This window comes from Aptenodytes patagonicus, chromosome 1 (assembly GCF_965638725.1).
Source record: "Aptenodytes patagonicus chromosome 1, bAptPat1.pri.cur, whole genome shotgun sequence".
NCBI lineage: Eukaryota > Metazoa > Chordata > Aves > Sphenisciformes > Spheniscidae > Aptenodytes > Aptenodytes patagonicus.
Window position 1 is genome coordinate 49,205,844 of NC_134949.1, and position 17,850 is coordinate 49,223,693.

The following is a 17,850-nucleotide window of genomic DNA, read 5'->3' on the forward strand; positions in this document are numbered from 1 at the left end:
ATAGAGGATTACCCTACCTCTCACCGAGCGTTGTTGCAGCCATTACAACGGATGCAGTATCCAGCCAGGTGGTTGCTTCTGAAGTGAAGAGGAGCGAACAACTTGAAGTCAACACTTTAAGTCATGCAACTTTTAAAAGGGATAGCTCCTCATTAGTCAGAGCAGTTTCTCCCATTGATAAATAACAGCCGACATAAAAGGTAATCCCAATTTACGCACACAAAAGCTGGCTTCTCTGGATATATTCCAGACAGTAGTACCTGCATCAACATAAAAAGGCTTGCAACAGGAAATCTCAATGCACCAGAACTGAGAAGTTTTCACTTTGATTCCCCAAAATCTCAGTTGATAACTTTTCTAATTATGATGTAACATGTATTTTTCTCTTGAAAAATGTTGGTGAGGAAAGTGATTTTGTATTTTGAAGAGATTAAAAAGAAACAAACCAACCAGATATTTAGCCAACCCTGTGGTCAAAGTTTTCAATGCCAACTACAACATTGATGAAAGAAGGTCATTCTGCTTTTCAGCTGCTTTAAATCTTGGATCTTTTGGGAAATACTTAAGCGGATATTTTAGGTTTCCTTCCATCATCAGTAGTAACACCTAAAATTTTGAACATAAGTAATAAAAGCTATTACTCATTCTTTCGGAATTCAAAAGATACTTTTACAGGCATTATTCTAAACCTACATGATTACCTTGGAGCATGTAACAGGGATGAAAAGTATTCTTCACACTGCTCTACTGCAGGATGCAAGAGTGCCATACACAACTCAGCTGCAGAAACAGGGCCAGGTCATGGTCTTCCACAGTGAAGCTTGAGTTTCTGCTCCTTCTCACTATTTTTCATTTCATCAGGAAATTTACTATATTGTACATAATGTCTGTTAATGATGTGCCTGTGATGTATACTGTTCATGATTTAGAAATGTGGCTTTACAGATTTAATGCTGTGTTTTACAAGCATCTTGCATACAAAACCCTATGCTAAGTCAATAGAAGACCTAGTATTTGCTATAAGTGAATATTCAGAGGAAAGTTTAACGTAACAGTGCCTAGTTTGTTAGAAACAGTTTGAGTCTTAAAACAAATACATAACCCTTTCCACACCATGTTCTGTTTCCAACAAAACATGTTGTTAGGCAATGAAGTCAGCTTCTGGCCCCATAAACAGCTACTGCAGACAATTTAACAATAATCTACAGTAAATTTTTACAAAAACTGCAGGAGGTTTCTGGACGAGAATTTTTTCAGGGGAAAAGATTAAAAGCACCTACAGGCAAACCATTTAGAAGCCAGCATACTAAAAATACAACAAAAGTGAAAAATGAAACTTGCATCTCCTGGCTTTAGTGCTAAGTTTTCATGTTCCTTTATCAGCAGATGCAGGAAAAACCCTGAGGACTTTGAGCATGTTGAACTTATTTGTCACAATAAAAATCCTATTGTTCTTTGTTCATTTACATAGCATTTCTTGATACAGTGGTTAGCTAACCAGAAGTTCTGTCACAATATTACCCTGGGAAATGCGTAAGTTTAAACCTTACCATTCACAAACTTGGAGCATAGGACTGCACATTTGTCAATAATCAAATGAAGTTTCAATGAGCCCCTCAGAAGCAACATTGCTAGGCTTATGTTCTTCCTAGACCTATTTAAACGTATTCATTTTCAAGGTTTCAGTAGATCTTGATTTTGTACTACTTCTTATCACTGTACTTGACAAGCTGAGCTGTACGTATTAGTGGTGCACCAAGAGATGTTTGTGAGAATCATGCAAGTTTATCTCAGCTGTTTCCAAATAACACAGAGTAAAACCAAACCAGATTTAAATTGTTTTCTTACTGGAGAAAAACCCCAACTTTTTCCAGATCCTGATTTCAACTCAATTTTCTCATATTTATTTATAAAAGCTAACCAGTAAATAATTTTACTTCCAAAAAATGCTCTATTACACAGCATTTTATTTCCTACGTAATTTGAATTGGATGCTTTCCTATACATACTCAAAACCCAAGTGAACAATTTAGCTTTAAGGTAATGATCTGTGAAAGAATAACACAATCTTACATTTACACTGTTATTAGAATATAAGGACATTAAGAACGAATCTATATTTTTTTGTGAAAATAATATTTATCTGAAGTGATAGACTGATGGATGAGATTAATCTCAAATGCCTTGAAGTTACAGCTTGTGGGACTGCAGACAAATCAGGTAACTGACAGATTAGAAACTAATATTCAAAACATTTAAGTATGCTTGCAAGACAATGTAAGCACTGAGCAGGCAATAAGCCATTTACCTCAGCAAGCTGGAATTGCAAATACATTATGCCTTGTCTTAAAGCAATTAAGTTGGTATATTAGTAAGAACAAATCAACTTTTTTTTTTTAAGTTTTCGATCTAAATTGAAAACATTTCCGTATGTCAAAAATACCTAAGTGATTATTACACCAACTGCACATCTTTTTACCGCAGAAAATTAACATAAATTCCTTTTTCACGATTTACTAAAATGCATCATGCCATTGTTAATTTTAAAAGTTCTTTCTGAAATTATTTTCATGAGACATATGCATTTATTTTTTTTTAAGAAAGCAAATTGCCAGAACGGCCATTTTAGGAATTTGAAGCAATGTATAAGGTTATTCCAGGACAATGTAAGTTGAAGATAGCAAAAATGGGATGGGACTGATCAAAATGCTTCCTGTAACATAAAAAGCCAGTGACTGCATTACTGCGTCAGAAACTCAAGTATATTTTGAATGCCTACGACCCCTAAAAGGGGAGGACATACTTTTAAGTGCCTTTTCCTGTTGATACTGAAGTACTGGACAAGAGTATCTTTCAGGGATGGTCCATGGAAACTCCACTGTCTTTCAATGGCTAGAGCCATGCGACATGTCAGCATTGAATAAAATTTTATGAGTTCTAACCATTCATACTCACGTGCTAAAAGAAATCTTTCAGTATAAATGTCTCAGCTGTCATGACTTTCACATGTAATTGGAGTTCAGCTACAATATATTTCAAAGGGTTTTCCTTTTCTCAAAACTAAAGGCTGAATTGTTACAGATGGTAATTTTGGCAGATGGTTGTATATGAAACAGAGTTTATAATTAGGCCAAATCTGACTTACACAATTAAGGCAATGAAGATTTGGAAAATAAGAAGTGTCAGATTGGTACATGATCAGTCTGGTAGCCACAGAAAACTGAAGAAACCTGATCATTCACACTTACAGAATATATTGCCTATTTGAAAATTTCTTCTTAATTGCCTGAATTAGAAGATAAGCAACCTTTCTTTCATGCTCAGAGTGTAAACTAAAGTAACCATGGCTTTTTACCTACTTAAGTGTATAATCCTTTTTTCTTCAGTCGAGGTTAATGAGATGGTCTGAAGCCATCTAACAGCTCCCTGCTGCTGAGAGAAGGCTCTCAGTGTCTCCTTCTCTGCGGCTTCCCTCCCTCTTGACATTCACCCGACCCCTCCGCAAGTCAGTAAATTCACAGACAGTGACTAGCCAATTCAGCTCAGAGACAGAAAACTAATCCCTGAGGAATGAGTGGAGGAGAAGAGATGTGCAAGGGTGAGAAGACTAGGACTACCCCTTTCAGTGGAAGTGACCTCTTGGGCTCACTCTGACATTTATCAAGCTGCATTTCAAGCCATATTATATCTAGTGTCAAAAAGCTTTCCAGACTGGTAATTGTGTGTGAAGGTAGCATTGCCTGTTTTAGTGTCTTCTGACTTTCAATTGTGTTAAATATTTCTTTGCTGTTGTACCAAGAAAAGATCAGTAATGTCCAGTAATCATTCTACTACCGCGTATCACTTGGTAGTTTCTTGCCCTCAGCTTTCAGTCCCCCTTCATACGCACATTGTTTCCATATAATGCTTTTGCCTATTTTAGGACCACTATTTCTGTTATATTCTTTTTTCTGATGGGGCAACCAGGACTTTTTTCAAGATGACTGACTATCACCATCATAAAAGCATTATAGTTTTTACATTTCTCTTTCTGCTCCTACTGCATCCCAGTATGTTGTTTGACTTGTTCTGCCACAGGTACAATACAGGGATTTTTCATCCATTTTTCCTGACCAAGTATTGCTACAAGAACATTTAAAAAGAGCTTGTAAGTAGTTTTTATAACTAATGAAAACTGCTGTTATTAATGTAGTTACAATTAGTTCAAAACATTTGTTCCAAAATGCATCCCCCTTGCTCTTCAACACCACAAACTCCACTTGCCATCATGCCATCTGTTCTCTTATCTTCTCTAAACCTTTACAAAGTTCCTCAGAATCTCTTTTAATTTCAATTAACCTGAGTAATTTATGTAGCTTGCACATGTTGTCATCAATCTGTGAACCCTCTTACCAGATTGAACTATATGAGGTTGCTGACAATTAGAGAACGTTACCTCTTAGTTTTTTGCCATGTTATGAATTAATGACTTATTCCTACACTTCGCTTTCCGTCCCTAAATAATTTTTTCCTCAAACTGTTATGATAAGGGAGATACAATATGGGGCTACTTAGTTTTCTTCTTAGACTTTTTTTTTTTTAAATCTAAATAAGTCATTTCAGTGCTTTCTCTTTATTCACCCATTTTGAAACACAAAGAATTTTAGTATATTGAAAACATTTCTTTTACAGGAGCTGGGCTTTTCTATTCCTTTCATTGAACTCTATATTAATAGAGTTCCCACCTTCTACTGACTGATTTAAATACAGCAAGATCTGTTGACAACACAACAATAGAGGCAAGCTGTTAAGAAAAATTATTTTTTAAACTCTGGACATATTCATTAACTCTAAAGACAAGAATTAAGAGTTAATGTGTTAAGAGTTACTATATATTTAAGAAAATGAAGGGAACACCATGATCACCTATTTTTACCAAGTTATGACATCTTGACTTTACTGTAAAATTAACCTGAGTTATAATTTATATCCTGCCCTGAACTTTAGACCTGTCCACACAAACTGGAATTCTAATATCCTGGTGGTTTGTGGGTGGGTTTAGTTTTTTTGTTTTGATTTTTTGTTTGTTTTTGGTTTTGATTGGGATTTGTATAGGCTAACAATTACAAACTCCATCGAAGTGTTTCTAGTACTTCAGTGTTTCCCCACAATTCCCCTACATTTCCAGGAAGAAGAGGCACATTCCCATGATATATATCAACATGTAAGTGCTCTCAGCTTAGAGCAAAGAGACACAGGATATATCCCAGCTAACTTCATTGTCACAGAATTGTGACCGCAGAATTGATACGAATGTCATTCAAATGCTGCCTCTATGTTTTTGCTTGAGTTATGCTAACTAGAGAGAACTGTAAATATCTAAACTTAAACCTGAAGCTCCACGTGCGGCTTTCCTTAAAAACTGCAGAAATTGTGAGGTAAACATACCAAAAGAAGAAGCTGAGTCAGTCAGTTTGTGGTTCGGTATGGCTATGGAGGTGCAGATACAACGGGAAGAAAAATAATCTGAGAAAAAAGCTCCCTAATTCTGTACAATTTTGGAGAAGTATAAATGCCTATTAAATACAGATGCTTATAAAACATAATTCTAAAGACACCAGTAATACAGTGCTTTGAATTCAGTAAATAACTGATAAGAAATGTTAGGTATCCTCACAACATTTGCAACAATGCGACAGAATGCAACCCTTTGGAAAAACATCTATTTTACCTTAATTTTACTGATGACTTTCACAAGGGTTACTTATAAAAAATGCAGCTGTAAATCGTGTGCAGTGCATTCACTTTCTATAGAGCTTTACGTGTGGTCAAAAGTATTCATGTAAATTAGAAAGAACTACAGTTGTCAGTAGGGAAACTATTCTTCTGATACATGTCCAACAGCATCCTTGTTACAGATGTGCTGATAGAGAAACTAATGCAAAAACTGACACAATATAGTATGATTTCTTAGATGATTTATACACCTAGTTCTCACAAGTTTCCTAGGATTGTTCTTCTTAAAGAGGACACATTAAGTTGCCTGGCCTAACATGAAATTTCTTTGGCTTCCATAATTAATCTCACAGAAAATATATCCCATCATTGAGAAGATTAGTGCAAATCTCCTCAGAGTATATACTTTTCAATGTCTACACTCTAGAATTCCAGTAAGACGTTAGGTATTTTCATAAGTGATGCAGTTTCTTAGCAAGTTTATTTAAGTGATACTTGTCAACTTGTACAGGAAAAGAATTCTTCCCAGTTTCGTAGGAATTGTGCCATTTGCTCTGAAATAAGTAATGGAGTGTGTATGTTAAGAAGAAGACTCTATCATAGTGAATAAGGCCAAAAAGCACATCATAGTTTGACAATTAGCACTTTAAACAGGTACAAATTCAACACTAACCGAAATAATGTTCTTGGACACAAAGCAAGAGGGACTTGTTTCAACAGAAGTAAACCCGTAGGCTAAAATCAGATTAACTTCACATATGTCTCAGACCATTTGTAAATGTCAACAACATTCTGTTACAGTGCGAAATGACCAAAAGTAGTGTAGACAACCTACTACTGGCAAATGTCTAGTTGATCCCTAAAACCTGTGTGTGAGAAGAGGTTTTTTAACATGTGCTGAGGAGAAGGACAAGAAAGACAGGAAATTCACTCCAGTTGATTTAAAGAAGATTGTAGGCCAAAATTTTTTAAAGGCCAAATGAAAACACCGAATTAGATATTTCTAACATGGTTAGGTAACAAAGCTGAGAGATACAGGAGAAAGCAATAACAATTACTTCTAAAAGGATTTCCTTTGGTCTCAATAAGTATCTGACTCTTCAAAAAAACAACAAAAAAAAGCAAGGATTTTCTTAATATATTAAGAAAATTACTGAAGTTCCAGAGGAAAAGGTATTGTCACTTCTAGAAATGGCAGACCAATATTTCAGAGGGCTCTTCATAACTGTATTAATAGCTTACAAGTGTCATCATATAAATAAACAATATATTCCACAGAACAGTGGATTCATTCTAATTCTGAGATGCTTACTTTTTATAGACAAGACAAAATACAGTAAAAACAGGTTATTCAGAGGATTAATATTTGAAGTGGGCCTCAAAAAGATTGTGGGAAATAAAAATGGCCACTGGACAGACTACTATAAAAATTGCAGAAAACATTCAACAGAGATGAAGCTTAGATTGTGTGGAAGGAAACAGGATGGCGACAGAGACACCTTCAGTATTTTGGATGCCAAAAGTGCTGAAGTTTTATCGTCAGAGGTGAGGATGCTGACTTAAAAACAGCAGAGGCCAGGAAAGGTGCACAAAAAAATGAGGGTAGCACTGTTAGTTTTCTGTCTGAATAGGGAGAGGAGAGAGAAACTTGAAGGATGAACAATCATTTTTAGATGTGGGCTTGAGATGTGATGATAGAAAAAAAAATACAGAAATTTTGGTCACAGACATGGGGGGGAACAAAATCTTCCTGCATCCGTGGCAGAAGAAAATTGATGGGGGATTATGAACATCACCCTGCTTGGGAATGGCGTATAATTTTAAAAAATAGCAAGATTTTCACTGGATTTAGTAGCCTGAAAAGAGGGCTTTCACTGCCCAGCTTTACACTATTAAAGGAACAAATACTGAAGAAATTTATCAGAACAGTTTGGAACAGACTATGATTATAGCCAGAATTTTTAAAGGACATGGATTTACAGAATGCATGGCAAATCTAGGACACATTCTTTGCCAGGGATCATAATACAGAAGATCAAAGCAGCTTCAGTGACAGTACTTAAACTTATGCTTTATAAATAAGGTTCATATTTCCTTGAAAATAAAGAACACAATACTCATCAGAACCATTTAAACTGGTGTCAAATACAGCGCTGATAGTTTTTGCTATTAGAATAGAAATGCAATCCATGCATTACAGAACCACAGTAATTTGAAAAAGACAGCAATTACAAGTATTTGAGGTATATTTTTTTCCTCCTTTTTAAAATAACCACCAAAAAGCTCTGTTTATTCAGGAACATATTTTTTAATCCAAACGAAAGAGGGTGCCAAGCAGTGTTATACAAGCTTCCTAAATTCATTTGGCTGACTAATGTTCCTATTCCTACATGCTTCAAAGTAGTAAAAGAAAAACAAATCTCAAGAAGAACTGACATTCAGATCTATATCAGTTTAAAGACATAATGCGTAATAATGTCTGCTTGCCATTTAATGCAAAAGACAAATTTTGCTGGGTTCACTTAATAACGAGCAAATGGAGGCTGGAAATTAGAGGGCTGGAACTTAGGACTTCTTTACAATAAACCATTAGCATGTTTAAATTTCAACCACCCTAAATTTCTAAGCACTTCTTTTCATTTAGTGAATTATTTTGCATATATGCAGCATATTATTAATTTAAATGTATCATGCCTGACTTACTGCCTTACTTCAGTCCATTACTTCAGTTAGACCACAAAAGTCAGCACCTTGATATCCTACTCCCATTTTAAACAATTATGAAATCTCCATAAACAGAGAGGAATTTTCTGGATCAACACAAAATGGAGGAACAAACTTCCCTACACACATTAAAACCTCCACATTTACAGGCACTGTCCAAAATCACACTTTAAAATAATGAACCTCGTACATCAGTGTATTACTCTGAGTTTTCAGTATGTGCTGTAGACATCGTTAAGTTCATTCTTTTGTCCAGGAGCAGCTCTTACAAGAAGAGTTGCTGTATGATTTGCAGAGTTCATTTTCTGTTCTAAATGAAAATAGATTGTCAGGACATGCACAACTTCGTTTTACAGTCTGACTTATATTGCCAGAATAACTTTTTTTCCAAAAGTAATTAGAGGTCATGTGTTACTAAACAGACTGAAGAACCCATCCAGCGATGATGTATCATACTGCAAACATAAATGGAAGACATACATTGGTCTGCTGCTACCAAGCAAGCACAAGGTAGCAAGGAATTTTTTTTTTCCCCCCTTATACTTTCAAATTGAAATAAAATGTATATCCCTATCACATGTCATCATAAAACTCCTTTCAAAAAATAATTGAACATTATTAAGTTCTTCCTCAAAAAATGAGGAATTAACTTTACCTGCCACTGAATTCTGAGTTTCACAATAAAGAACAAATATGCACAAAGAAAAAGCTATAGACCCAGTTGTCAAGAAGGGTTTAAGATCATCCTGTACAGGACTCAGATAAACATGTATTCTGAGGAGGTTCTATTGTGCTATCCTTTGCCTTACTTCTTTCATGATAAAGCATGGCGTGAATTCACACACAGATTATGTCTCTAGTGTAAGGGAAATACACACCATTGGCAGGTACTTCTGCACGCGTGTTATTCTAGGCTGAAACTGGACATTCCCAGGGCTCAGCTGTGCCAACATTACATACAGATTTTCAAATCTCTCGAGCAGAAGGCTTGCACACCACGCTTAGGACCTTCCCTGCACCCAAGTTTCTGCACAGAGGCTGGCATCCAAATAAAGAATACTGGATATGAACAGCTGGGTTTGCATCGTGTGTGTTCCTCTGTATGTATGTGGACACTGGTTCAATGGGTGAGATATTTGGATTTCTTCCCAACTTTCATTACTTGCAAGGAAAAAAAAAAAAAAAAAGTGTTAATTCAAGAGGAAAGACATTGAAAGGCTATCGGTGCCAGTGATCCTGCCTACATTGAGCTGAGAGATTCCAGCCAAAGCAAATACAGAATGTAGGTGCTATCATACTGCATAAGCTGCATATACATAATGTATTCCTAAAGCTATGTTTAGGGAGCTTCTAAAAACTTCTTAAGGTACTTCTAAAGAAGAGATGGTAGAGCAAACTGGACTACACTTATCCTTGTCCTTAACTGTCAGTGAACTCTTCGTATTCTTCACTGGGTAAAAAACTGGCTGGACGGCCGGGCCCAGAGAGTTGTGGTGAATGGAGTTACATCCAGTTGGCAGCCGGTCACGAGTGGTGTTCCCCAGGGCTCAGTTTTGGGGCCAGTCTTGTTCAATACCTTTATCAATGATCTGGATGAGGGGATCGAGTGCACCCTCAGTAAGTTTGCAGACGACACCAAGTTGGGCAGGAGTGTTAATCTGCTCGAGGGTAGGAAAGCTCTGCAGAGGGACCTGGACAGGCTGGATCGATGGGCCCAGGCCAACTGTATGAGATTCAACAAGGCCAAGTGCTGGGTCCTGCACTTGGGCCACAACAACCCCATGCAGCGCTACAGGCTTGGGGAAGAGTGGCTGGGAAGCTGCCCGGCAGAGAAGGACCTGGGGGTGTTGGTCAACAGCCAGCTGAACATGAGCCGGCAGTGTGCCCAGGTGGCCAACAAGGCCAATGGCATCCTGGCCTGGATCAGAAATAGTGTGGCCAGCAGGAGTAGGGAAGTGATCGTGCCCCTGTACTCGGCACTGGTGAGGCCGCACAGGCTCGAATCCTGTGTTCAGTTTTGGGCCCCTCACTACAAGAAGGACGTTGAGGTGCTGGAGCGTGTCCAGAGAAGGGCAACAAGGCTGGTGAGGGGTCTGGAGAGCAAGTCTTATGAGGAGCGGCTGAGGGAACTGGGGTTGTTTAGCCTGGAGAAAAGGAGGCTGAGGGGAGACCTCATTGCTCTCTACAACGACCTGAAAGGAGGTTGTAGTGAGGTGGGTGTCAGTCTCTTCTCCCAAGGAACTAGCGATAGGACGAGAAGAAAAGGCCTCAAGTTGTGCCAGGGGAGGTTTAGATTGGACGTGAGGAAAAATTTCTTTACTGAAGGAGTGGTTAAACATTGGAACAGGCTGCCCAGGAAAGTGGTTGAGTCCCCATCCCTGGAAGTATTTAAAAGATGTCTAGATGAGGCGCTTAGGGACATGGTTTAGTGGGCATGGTGGTGTTGGGTTGACGGTTGGACTCGATGATCTTAAAGGTCTTTTCCAACCCTAATGATTCTATGATTCTATTCTATTCTATGATAACTGATGTCCCTGGAGCTCATGGCAGCAGAACAAACGAAAGGCAGAAGACCAGCTGAATAAGACACTGGATGAGGGTTTATTGTCACTGAGACAGTTAATGTGATTGCATTAAAGCCCGGTTCAGTCACATGGGATGGCGATGCTTGGAAATACCAATCTACATGAACAGATAGGATTGGCAGACTAATGTTTTCAGACTCTGATTTGCAGATGCCTAAATCTTTCTGAATGGAGGTTCAGAGGTTGACATGATTCACAATCTGTGAATTTGGACTTGTGGCCTAAAATACAGTCCCCACTACATTCCTAGTTCACGTGTCAGCCACCCTCAAGATTGAACAAATAAACCTAGCAGCTCAGTTAATTTGGTCTTAAAGTATGACTTAACTCAGGGGCGTTAAAGTCTTAATCTGCGTAGATCCAGTTCAGATTTGGAGCAACCCTGAAGTTACACATCAGATTCACAGTCTGGACTTGATTTTTTTTTTTCTTTTCTTCCCTCTGGCACAATGCATAATTACAAAGTAGAACAGCTTCAACAAGACAGACTGGATGGTTAGACCCTTCTTGGAGACCTAAGTTCCTACCCAAGAAAAGATGTGAACCTGTATCTCTCTCACTCCAGTGAGTATGCTCAGGTAAATTCTTTTAGATTAGCCTTTTTCTGTCTGGATTGGATCAAGCTTGTTAGCAAACCTAGAGGTAATCTCTGTGGACCATACACTCATCCTCTTGTGACAGCCCAGCCTAAACCTGCAGGCTTTGCAGAACATCAGTCTGAGTTGAAATGTGCAACCCACTTCTGCCCCAGCCCCAAGGCTGCCAGCACACACTCCACTCTGACTTCCCAGCTCTGCTGTCCAAAATCAGTGAGAAGCTAGTGAAGGTGGAAGAGTACCAAGATACCCAGCCTGATTCCTAGAAACTCTTCACTGGAACATTAATAAATACCATGCGAATGGCTGTTATAAACAGGCTCCAAATCACAGATGGGAGAAGAGAGAGCTCTCGAGGCTTGGGCTAAATATGACCTTGAGGGTCATTCCTGAACCTGATCTTCTCCATCCAGTAGGTTTTGCAGCAAAAATGAGGAAAAAGAAAAAATAACCAAATGCTGCAGTCCCTGCATGCTTACAAGTATTCTTTAACAGCAGTGAAGGTTTGGGGCTAGCAGGTATCTGAAAGGTGGCCTACAGCAGACCTGCTTGAGAGCGCCTTCCAGGAGCCCTGACCACTGTCAGTGAGCACTGTTGGCCCTGCAGGGGGGAGCCTGCACTCGGCCCCCCCAGCCTGCACCACCTGGTCTCACTTCTAGCATTGGTTCAAGTGGTGATGGAATAGCTGGAGGCTCAGGACTTAGCCACTTTGCAAAACAGTGTTCTCCAAAGCGTGGCTCCAAAGCAGTGAGTACCACAAGGGCCTCCTTCAGGCAATACCTGCAGTGACATCTTAGACCTGATGCTATTTTCGCCTTTGCACCTGAACTTAAGTCTGCTCCCCACAGCAACGATAACGCAAAAATATGTATAAAGCAGAAAATTCCTAATCATATTTAAAATTATTATTGCATCCACCTACCTTGTATAATTTAAATATTGTTTAAACAGAAACAACCAATCATTCACCCAGTGGTTATTAGATAACAATAGGAAATTAGAGCATACTTTATCTCCTATGTTATTGTGATCCAAAGTGTTCATTAATCTGAACTCTTAAACTGGCTTTTATTTAGACATACAGTAGAAATAATGTCTTCATTAGTGTATCTACTTTCATTGACCTTAGATATTATGCATGCTACCAGCTTTAATCAAATAAAATACTTAACACTATTTTTATTTTCTCTGTTTGTAACTGTAACGTATTTCCAATTTTCATTCTCATACTAATAAATGTCTGATACTATTTACATTTGTCAATAACTAAAACCGTCCAGCAAAGAAATCTATATTTTACGTGCTCCCTGCAGTCAGTTATTTCAGCATCGGTAATATTTACAAACGTCAGTTTTGCAGGTTTACATATGACTCAGTACCCAACGCAAACATGGGCCAATCAACAAAAATAAAGAGGAGCGCTACCCCTCTCCACTCACCTTACATTCGTCCATCTCTTTCTCCACAAGTGCACAGGGAAAAAAAAAAACAAACAAACAAAAAACAAGCGGATTTGCAGTGTGTTTAAAAGGCTGACTAACCTCAGGTTTGGCATACCAAAGATGAGGGTGAGAACAAACGCTTTCATTTTCATCTGTCAGCTCCCACACCACTCAAATGGAATTGCGTAGGGAGATTTTTCCTGCCTTGCTTCAAACAAATGGGTGTTGTGTTTATATACTGCATACTGAGCATTGCCCACCCGAAGCCAAGGGCTGCATCTTGCCAACTCTTAACTTTCGTACAATATGGTGATTACATGAGCCAGCATACCATTAAGTCACATAACAAAACTTGGAGAATGGCACTGTCAGGTTGCAGAACTGTACCTGAACGACTGACGTGCAGTGCACAAAAGGAGAAACTAGATTTCAGTGCGAGGGCAGAACTGGGTCAGAAGCAGACTGGGTTAGCAGCCTCAGTTTAAACTACAAAGCCAAGTGCCACATAGTTCATGGAGATAAAAACTTACAGGCGCACAACACAAGCAGGCAAAGAAAAAAAAAAAATAAAAAGATCACTAAACATGCCTTACAAAATGCTCCCCCACCCTAGAGTCTTCCAGGTCATCTGCTGTTTATTCTCCATACGACACTTTATTCCAGGATGTTCTTTCCAGCTGCAGTACTCGCAAACTGGCCTCCCCTAAGCAGAGTCAAAATCAGGGGAAAAGGGAAAGAGACCTTAGTCCATTACTCACTGTGAATAGCACATCTTTCTGGCTCCAGCAGGTTCTCTTTTTCTATCTGATGAACAGCAGATCTATACCTACTGTGAGCTCCAAATGTCTTCCAGTGTCTAGTGTTCATTTTTTTGCAGAATGAGCAAGAAAGATTGGAGATCGGAGCTCACTATTTCCCCTAAAATAATGACTCTGCAAGTTCGCACCAAGGTATCATATATCTGCTTTGCGTTTCTGATTTAGCCTGCCGATACAAGACTGGAGCGGGCAATTTGTGTACTAATTCGTTTTCCAGGTACCATTCCATAATAATTTCTACAGAGGCTCCCACTTCAGTGACACAAACATACTACGGATAGGACAACCTAAGAAGGTCATTTAACTACCAGCAATACCGCACACACTCAGCGGTAAAAAGCCGAGCTCAGGCCCAAGACCCTTCTAATACTGAGGTTTCTAAGAGGTTGTGCATCTAACCCACTGCTGAAGATCAAGTGCCTGAACCAAGTACCTGTGGTACCTTATCAGCAGCAGCCTTCTGAGCTAGCCCCGTGGGTGACCGCTCCTTGCAGCATATTTCTTGGTAACTTAATCCTATTTAGATTGTCTTCAAATCAAACAAAGAACAAGCAAATCAGAAGTCTGCTACATGTTTTTGCAAGATTGTATCACACTAGCACAACTCATCCTGTTTTATTCAAAATGTAAAAGGCTGTCCAGACATCAGTGGTATTTTATTTGTTGTAATATCAGCATGCAAAATGACATAAACTCAATTCTAATAATAGTTGTAATTACTAAGTATATAAGTCTTCAAATCCTCTCATAAAAGTAATCCTTCAGTAAGATTAATTCATGGAAATAGTCTCATTGAGAAAGGATTTGTATGACTGGATCCTAAATGTTTAATCACATTTTTAAAGGCACTATTACTTTAAAAAAAATATCCAGGAGATGTTGGTAAGTTTAAAACAGGGGGTTATGTATTTATCAAACTGTATAGTTTCAGAAACAATCCTTCTAGGACTGACGCTGTTGGGGAACATGCTTCTGCAGTTCCTGTGGTTTCTCAGGTTGAGATCAGTTTAAATAAACTGACCAACCCGCTCACTTCTAGTCTAGCGTTCAGCACGACTCTTCTCTTTCAGCACTTTCGTTGCACTGATGTGTGACTCAGCTACTCCTTCAGATGCACTGGTTCTGTATTATCCCTGTGTAATATTACCTCAAACATCAAAATCCCTCAAGGCCTTCGAGGCTCCATGATGTAGTGGTTCTCACTTTCTGTACTATGTCTATTGCAGAATATTTTAAGGAATGTTAACTTCTTTCCTGGCTTCCCAATCCTGTTCTTTTCACTATGCCAGTTACCAGTCTAGACAATGGCAAAAGTACCCACAGGAGAGCACAAAGATTAAAATTTAATTTAATGTGCTTAAGTCCTCCTTCTTGTATGCACGTCACTTGCTCTCTCTTTGCACAAGGGTCTTCACGGTTTTAGTGGAAAGTCTTTCTCAAAGTATCTCCTGCTCTGATCCCCTGGGAATGATTAATGGTTTGGTATCATATTTGCTTGCTAATCCTTAAGATGAAGGAAACAATCCTATGGAGAGCTAGGAGTCTGTCACTGTCTCCAAAAAGCAGGAAGCATAACTGCTTGAAGGCTGACAGATGCTTCACCACCACGACAAGAAGCTGTTCCACAGGCTACAGCTCGTGAGCCCCTGAGTCAAGCCATATGGTCCTGAATGCCAAGACCGCCTGTCTTTCACAGTTTATTGGGAGAGAGGGATTATTTCTGCTTTGCTCTGAATTTGCAAAAGTACTCTGTTGGTTTTAGAAGTTTACAGTTCATAGGAAATAAAATGCTTGACTGCTTGCACCCATAAATCCTCATTTGTTTGCTGAACAGTTTTTTCTTCTCTGAAGAAACAGCCCTACATGTACGCTTCCGTGGGCTAGGATAACATCTTGTGACTTTGTTGCTATCCACTCAGATATTAAATTAATGCATATAACGAAGCACACATAAATATGGCTCTTACACTTTAAGAGGCACTTCCCAACTAATAATCTATTCAGCATATTTGACCAAGTTTGTATACAAGGTCTGAAACAGCAGCTTTGAGGTGCAAGGCATCTTTAGTCATCTAAAGGGAATAACAGCAATGGATATACGCTGTTAGAATTCAGAACTGATCATTTAAGATAATACCTCACTGTACTTCAGCATCACAATAATTAAGTCTCCAAGTTATAACTCCTTAAGCATGGGTACATCTTCCAGTGCTTTGGCCAGCTGAGATTTAAGTATTTCACAAAGCGAGTATTTCTAATTCCTGTCATCTCTTTAAAAGCTATTTAACTGCCCAAAAGACTTTAGTAAGGTCCTTCCCTTTTTTAAAAAAATATATTTTATGTCTTTTCCAATGACTGTATGCTGAAGTGTCTTCAGGCCACTGGTGCGTGGGTGACCCAGCAAACACCAAGAAATAGGGGAAGGCAAAAAGTATCTTGCTTCTAACCAAGAAGTGGAGGGAAAGGCAAAAGCCCCCGGTGCAGGACCAGCGGTCTGCGTGTCTATGCATTGTTCTCCCTCAGAGCTGAGTCTCGGCACTGAGTAGCCCTCGCTCTCACTGAGGTCAGCCAGGACGGAGGGTACCGGCACCTGGCAAAGTCAAGCCTTAAACTTTTTCTCTTTAGAGTTTCCCTGGGCTGCTTCTTGTTACGAGATGATTTTTCCACTCGTGTCTGTCCCCATCCTTCCTTTTAAAAAATGCACAGCACAGCGACTGCAATCTCCACAGAACTTGGAGAAATAAAGGCAGGGACCCCCACAACGGTACAGAGCGGCTCTTCACGGCGGGGTGAGGGAGGGTGAGGGGCGGAATGCCGGGGCTACCCGCAACACCGACCCGGCGCCGGACGCTGGAGCGGCTTGAATGGGGCCACTGAGCACGGCAGCCACGGCACTGCTGCCTCCGATTATTTAATGTTTTCGCACTCAGCTCGTCAGTGCAACACAGGCAATTGATTTATGAAGGCAATTTTTCCAAACGCCTTCTGAGATCTCCCACCTCTCAGCCGCCGATCCGGCCGCTTGCTGCAACTTTTCCACGGGCTCCGGGCGCCGAGGGCAAGACCGGGCGGTAATTTTTTTCTCCCCCCACCCCGCTCCCCCAAATCGCTCATCAACGGCAGCAGTTCCCATCCCCGGCGCCCCTCACCTCTCGGGTCGCCTAGGAGCCGCCGCCCCCCGCGGACACCCCCACGGACGCGGGTGCGCGCTCCCCGCCCTGCGGCTGCCCCGACCCGCGCACCCCCCTCCGCTCCAGCAGCACCCCCCGGTCCGCAGCGGACCTTCTCCGCCGGGGAGCCGCGGCCCAGCCCTGCCCGGCAGGTAGGTCCGGCCGCCCCTCGCCCCCGCCGCCCGGCCTCACTCACTTGTGTCTTCTTCATAAGGAACGGCAGCGCTGCAGTCCAGCCCAGCCGGCCGCATGCAAACTCCCTTCAGCGGAACTGTAGCTCCAGCATAATGCAGAAGCGGATAGTCCACGCATTGGGGTTGCCCACGGCGAGCCCCGCGCTGCCTCTGCCTGCCCCGCTTCCCCCGCCGCCGCCGCCCTGCGCGCCCCGCTGCGCCCCCCTCCACACGGCGTGAGCGCCCGCACTGACTGGAGCCACAGCCGGCACCCGGCCAGGTCTTTTATATCTCCGATCTGCCTCCAGCAGCGGCGGCGGCGGCAGCCCAGACAAGACACGCCTTTCCCCTCCCTCCCTCCCGCCTTCTCTCCCTCCCTCCCTCCCTCCCTCCCTCCTGGAGGACCGGGAGCCCAGGCAGACCCCGCGGGGAGGGGGAAACCCGAGTAAACTTAGGGGAAGTTGGAGGCAGGAACAAGCAGAGCCTGACCCTTCCCAGCGCGGAAGGGAAGCGCGCCCGCCGCGGGGCCGACGGGGCCGCGGGCTGGCCGTCGCGGGAGAGCGGCAGGCGGCGATGCGGGGGGATGCGGGGGGGATGCGGGTCACGGGACGCTCGGTACGGGCCCCC

At 41.1% G+C, this 17,850-nt stretch overlaps 1 protein-coding gene across 2 annotated transcripts in view; it reads right to left on the reverse strand.

The window, feature by feature from the left end:
- KITLG (KIT ligand) overlaps window positions 1-17,370 on the reverse strand; it is a 57,985-nt gene extending 40,615 nt beyond the window's left edge. For both annotated transcript variants that reach the window (XM_076334166.1, XM_076334157.1), the window contains exon 1: window positions 17,247-17,370. In XM_076334166.1, the coding sequence (XP_076190281.1) occupies window positions 17,247-17,261 (15 nt within the window). In that variant the 5' untranslated portion in view covers window positions 17,262-17,370. The remainder of the gene's footprint in view (window positions 1-17,246) is intronic.
- Between the last annotated feature and the right edge of the window lie 480 nt (window positions 17,371-17,850).